The sequence below is a fragment of the Geospiza fortis genome, unplaced genomic scaffold, assembly GCF_000277835.1.
Source record: "Geospiza fortis unplaced genomic scaffold, GeoFor_1.0 scaffold154, whole genome shotgun sequence".
In the NCBI taxonomy this organism is placed as follows: Eukaryota; Metazoa; Chordata; class Aves; order Passeriformes; family Thraupidae; genus Geospiza; species Geospiza fortis.
In genome coordinates, this window is record NW_005054397.1 from 716,689 (window position 1) to 722,618 (window position 5,930).

General features: G+C 46.3%; 1 protein-coding gene across 1 annotated transcript in view; it reads left to right on the forward strand.

The window, feature by feature from the left end:
• The first annotated feature begins 2,515 nt into the window (after positions 1-2,515).
• The window catches only part of LOC102035525 (somatotropin-like), a 5,232-nt gene continuing 1,817 nt past the window's right edge, over positions 2,516-5,930 (forward strand). Inside the window, exons 1-4 of the mRNA XM_005425821.1 lie at positions 2,516-2,584; positions 3,458-3,621; positions 4,227-4,343; positions 4,718-4,879. Of these exons, the coding sequence (XP_005425878.1) occupies positions 2,575-2,584; positions 3,458-3,621; positions 4,227-4,343; positions 4,718-4,879 (453 nt within the window). The 5' untranslated portion in view covers positions 2,516-2,574. The remainder of the gene's footprint in view (positions 2,585-3,457; positions 3,622-4,226; positions 4,344-4,717; positions 4,880-5,930) is intronic.

Here is a 5,930-nt window from a genome sequence, read left to right on the forward strand (position 1 = left end):
GGGCTTGGAGCCACCTGGTCTAGTGGAAAGAATTGTAACAAGATAATTTTTAAGGTCCCCTTCAATCCTGGTCATTCTATGAATTTATGTTTCTAAAATCTTTCCAAATGGGTTCCGGGAAATTGTGCAGTCCTACCTCCAGTAAGCAAAATCCATAAATTCTGAGCAGTGAGGTAGAAGAGGTATCAACTGCCACTTCAATCCTCTGTCAGTCATGTCACTGCCCTCCAATGCACAGAGCCCAGGCTGTGGGCTGACAGTGGCTCCTTGGTCAGGACTTACCAGCTGTGCTCACCCAGGAGGGTCCAGGTAAGGAAGGTTGGGGTAGGAGGGTGAGGCCAGGCTGGGAAGGTCCTCTCCACAAGGCCACCCCAAGATGGGGGGTTTCTAGGAATCAGGGAGCACATAAACCTGAAGGAGAATGATTTCACTTCTTTAGTGAAACTTGTTAGAGTAGGTGATGCTCAGGGTAAGGTGGGTGGATGTGTGAACATGCTGAAGAGAAGTGGGGTTTTCTCTCTTTCAAAAAAGAAAAGGAACTTGGAAATGACACGTGATTTTCAGAGATACTGCTTTAGGTTGCAAATGCTGTGTCTGAAATCTAGAAAAACAGTTGATATTTAAGAGCTTATGCAACTATAGTTTTGCCAGTGGTGTGCCCAGCCCAACACTTCAGTCACACCGCCTTCCCCACAATGCTTCTTTCTCATTTAATGCCCAGAAATTATTGGGGACAACCCAAGGCTCAGGGGAATTGCATAGGCTGATCATCCCAGCATCTCCATGCTTGGCTACAACATAAAAAATGTCGACTTAGCACCAAGATTTCACTAACAAAACTAGAGAGCCAGCCAGCGACAGTGAGAGGCAGCAGAACATGGGTGCAAGGTGCTGCAGGAGTACATTATCATCATTCACAGGCAGCAGGGCGTGGGCTGTGCTGAGGTGCTGCTGCTCTGCTCATCTCTGACAAATATTGATCTATTTAAACATAATCTGGACTAGAAAAACACAACCAGATGTTGGTGGCTCTTGGGTGACGGGATACCTGATAGCCATTCCCACTTGTGCAAGGACTGACATTTACCTTGTGACACCACCACATCTCCACCCCAGGGGCTTTTCAGAACAGACCATACTCTCCACAGCATGTTTATTAACCACTTCTCCATCCTATGCTCCAGCTGCACCAGGGATGACGCTGCCTCTTGGAAACTGGACACACAGTGGGAGGCATGGAAGATAAATTACCACTTGACCAGAAAGAAACAGACCCTGAACTCCCAACAAAAGTTCAAGTCAGTGTGGTTTGGGGTAATCAGTGCCTTATGAGGAGTAAAAGGCCTTTAAGACCCCCCTGTAGTTGCCCATCTGAGGTTCTGTTTCATTTTGCTCAAAAGAAAGTGTAGGTGTGCTGTGCGGCCAGGTTGGACTGGGCTTGGAGCAACCTGGTCTAGTGGAAGGTGTGCCATGGCAGGGGCTTAGAATGAGATGAGCTTTAAGGTCTCTTCCAACCCAAACTATCCCATGATTCTATGATTCTCTTCCCCACCTTTTCTTCCCTATCTCTTCTACCTCCTTTCCACAGCAGCCCTCTGCTTAGTCTGTTTAGGAGCAGGAAGATGTTCAAAACCAGATCTTCTCACAGACTGAGAATGAGAGAAACCTCCCAGAGCCCTGGCAGTTGGATTTGCAGTGCATAGGCTAGAACCCGAACAAGTGCCTAGGCATGACAGCTCTTTGTCAAACCCTCATCAAACCAGCTCAGCAATACTATTTGATGAATATTTGATATTTTTGTAGAAATTGAAAGAAATAGGATTAATCTGACAGCATCCATCCAGCTCTATCCCCACTAACAATAAAGGGGAAAACATAGGATTACAGAATTGTTTAGGTTGGAAAAGCCCTCTGTGATCACTGAGTCAAACTGTTCCCCCAGCACTGTCAAGCCCACCACTAACCTATGTCCCCAAGTGCCACATCAACAAAGCTTTGAATCCCTCCAGGAATGGGGACACCACCACTCCCACGACAGCCTGTGCCAGGGCTGTACAACCCTTTTGAGGTCATTTTCCCTCATATCCAACCTGAGCCTCCCCTGGCATAACTTGCCATTTGCTTTAAGTCAGAAATCTCCCAAAATGGTCAGTCAGGCCTGTGAACTGTGAGCCAAGGCTGCAGAACCAGATAGGAAAGTGCAGGTGGATAAAGCAAATTCCACCATATAAAAACATTGATGTGACTTGGGATGGGTATTCCAATGACCAGAAAACTTCTATTTGCGATAAACAGCAGGATATGGCAAAATCATTGAGCGCTGACTTTATCCTGAGGCAAACAACCTTCCCAACTTGTACATTTGTGTATAAATTACTGCAATGAGGCAACACCACTGTGAACAGCTGTGCATTTATGCACGGAGAAGATGCACAGTTGTTGTAGTCGTAGACACACAGATCCATTTTAAACAGATTCCCTGTTATATAAAGGGTGGCTCAACAGTTCCCCTTGACAGATGAAAGGAGGAAATATTCACTGTCAAGCAACACCTGAGCAACTCACCAGGCAGAAATGGCTCCAGGTACTTTTTATTACAGTTTTAAAGGATTTGTCAGTGCTGCCATGTGTGTAGGGTGATAGGAGATGATGATGGGGTGGTATGTGGTGGGATACACACACTCTGTGACAGCCCTAACTTAAAGTATGGCAATTTATAAACCAATGAAAAAGAATACCTTTCCCTGCAATGTGACTTTAATTCATGAATTAATCTTTAGTCTAAATAGGCCGAGTCCTGCAGGCTCCAGGGCATTTCTCCTCCAAGGGGTATTTGTCTGAGATTAAATTTGTGTTCTTCACAGCAGACAGACACTAGTGTGAGTCAGGTGTCAAAGGCTGAAAGCATTTAAGGCTGACAAGGATCACCAAATTCTGCAGTCATATCCCAGAGAGCCACTCAGAGCACAGGTAATGTCACCATCTCTCACCCCAGCGAGGCAGACAGCCAGCATCACATCAGCAGTGCAGCCTAAACCATGGCTACCCTGAGGTGCTCCCAGGCCTTCATCTGGCACTCATCATCCCCTGCTTGCTCATGTAACCAGAGTGCACCATGCTCCTTTCACGTGGGCAAGGACTCATGAGAAAAGGAAAACCATGAGTGTATCAGGGAAAAGCTTTGGGACACATACTAGTTTTCATGGAGCAACCATGAATCCACTCAGGAATACACTGCTGGTAACACTAGGAGAAGCACAGGCTCTTGGTGGGGGCAGTTCTTGGTGAAAGGGTTTAAAACAATTTTGGAGAAGGCTAAGCTTACTCTTGGTGCCCAGAAAGATGAGCCTTCAGACAGCATGGAGAGAAGAGACTGGGAATTAATTCCCAGGTGCCACTCCCTCCTCAGCCCAGTTTCCTGAGGACGGCTAACACCTTTTGCTGTGCTTTGCTGCAGGGTCGTGGCTCTCTCCTCTCACCATTGCCATGATCACTCTGGGACTGCAGTGGCCACAGCAAGCTGCCGCCTTCCCGACCGTGCCCCTTTCCAGCCTGTTTGCCAACGCTGTGCTGAGGGCTCAGCACCTGCACCTCCTGGCTGCGGAGACGTACAAGGAGTTTGTAAGTGCTGTGGTCTCTGGTCATCTCCTCTGATTTAGTCTGATGGCTTCAGGACTGTGTAACAGACACCTTTCAACTATTGGTGTCTCCTTTGTTCTCTTTTGATGAGGAGAAAGGGTGTAAACAGCACAGGTTATGTCCCATCAGACTGGACCCTGTTTCCTCCTCTTAGCCCTCTGCCCCCTACTCTGATCCTGCTCTTTCCCCCTTCTCAGGACTGTGGCTGCACAGGATCAGCTGGGACATGGCACATATATGTGACAAGACTTTCCTGTGTTGGTCACCTCTGGCCCTGGGAGAGCCTGAGTGCTTAAAACTATCTAGTTTCTTCTGCTGACAGGAGCTGGCATGAGCTGTCCTTTGGGGTCATTTACTCCTTGGGAGAACCTAATTTAGATGTGGTTTCTGTTCACCTCAACACCTTGGCTTAGGAAGACCTTTAGGCCCAGTAGCTATTGTGCCTACACAATATGCCAACCCTGTCCAAAGGCACTTTGTCATTTACTTCTTGCAAAGAGTAACCATTCAGAACAGCTTGGGAAGTGTCTGAGGTCTTCTCCAGAACATGGGCAATAGATCTGTGTGTATTTGGGATGTCTCCATAGGAACGCACCTATATTCCAGAGGACCAAAGGCACACAAACAAGAATTCCCAGGTAGCATTTTGTTACTCGGAAACCATCCCTGCTCCCGTGAAGAAGGATGATGCTCAGCAGAAATCAGTAAGTTTTTTTCACCCTCAGGGCAAGCACAGACCTGCCTGAAGAGCCCATCTGTGCTTCACTGCAGGAACAGTGTGTTTTACCTGTGAACACTTGAGTGTGCTTCATCCCTCTCCTCCCTTTTTGATTACTTGAACCCTGCATAAAGAAAGAAATACTTTTCTGGGCTACACTGTAAATCACATTCCCACCCCAAGCATGAGAAAAACTATTATCTGCACAGGACAGAGGTCTGGGTGGTGCTCTTCAGCCTGAAAACTTTGTGTCTGCTGAAGCTGTAGGAGTGGTGGCACACCTCCATGTGTTCCAGAGGGAGCAGGACTTGTTATCAAATACCCCTGAACAGCTTTGATCCTTTCTTGTCCTAATTTCAGGACATGGAGCTTCTTCAGTTCTCCCTGGTTCTCATCCAGTCCTGGCTGACCCCGGTGCAGTACCTAAGCAAGATGTTCACAAACAATCTGGTTTTTGGCACCTCAGACAGAGTGTATGAAAAACTAAAGGACCTGGAAGAAGGAATCCAAGCTCTGATGAGGGTAAGTCACAGCATGTAGCGTGATTATAGAATTGCAGAGATATCCCAGACAGAGGGCACTCAGCTCTCACAGATCCTTGAGACATCTCACCACCTTCTACTCTGAAGACCAGTGGCATCCTCAGGACTTTGTTTACCTTTAGATAATGAGATCCTGATATGGCACATTGCGTTTCATCACTAGGGAGGATAAGAAAACACAGAACAGATGTTAACACCCATTGCAAAGGGATACTGCTCAGGAATCAGAATAATTCACACACAAAGTCTTCCCAAACCCAGCAACAAAAAACTATTAAGTTGTACTAACAGCAAAATAATGTTTGCTACATCTCCATGTAAAATACTTCAAAATGTGGCAAATTTTGTGATGATTCATAATATTTTATAAAAACATCTGTGTACAGATGGAAACCTGCACTCTGGTGTTTTTCTCATACACCAGTACAGCATCCAGAGAGCTGAAAGCTGTGGGGTGATCCTCTTCAAGGAAGAGCTAATCATAGATTCACAGAATGGTCTGGGTTGGAAGGGACCTTAAAGCTTATCTCCTTACAACCCACACCATGGGCAGGGACACCTTGCACTAGACCAGGTTTCTCCAAGCCCCATCCAGCTTGGCTTTGAACACTTCCAGGGATGGGACAGCCACAGCTTCTCTGGACAACCTAAGCCAGGGCATCACCACCCTAATAGGGAAGAATTTCTTCCTAATACCTTATCTGAATCTCTCCTCCTTTGGTAAAAACCATTCCCCCTTGTCCTGTCTCTATCTGTCCATGTAAAAAGTCACTCTCTACCTTTGCCCTAAGTTCCCTTTATAATCTACTTCACTTTTGCTTTGTTGCTTTAAATGAGGTTGTGTATTATCTGCCAGGACACTTTGTCACTTATGTTTATTCTGTAATTAAGTTTATCTGGCAGGCTCACCCTGTAGCTAGAGCTCTGCGACCTGCAGCTGTGGGAAATGAATCTGGAATATTGTTTACATCTTCCAGCATTAAAATTACTCTGAAAGTCAGACTCAGAGAGTAAACAGAGACTTCTGTCCT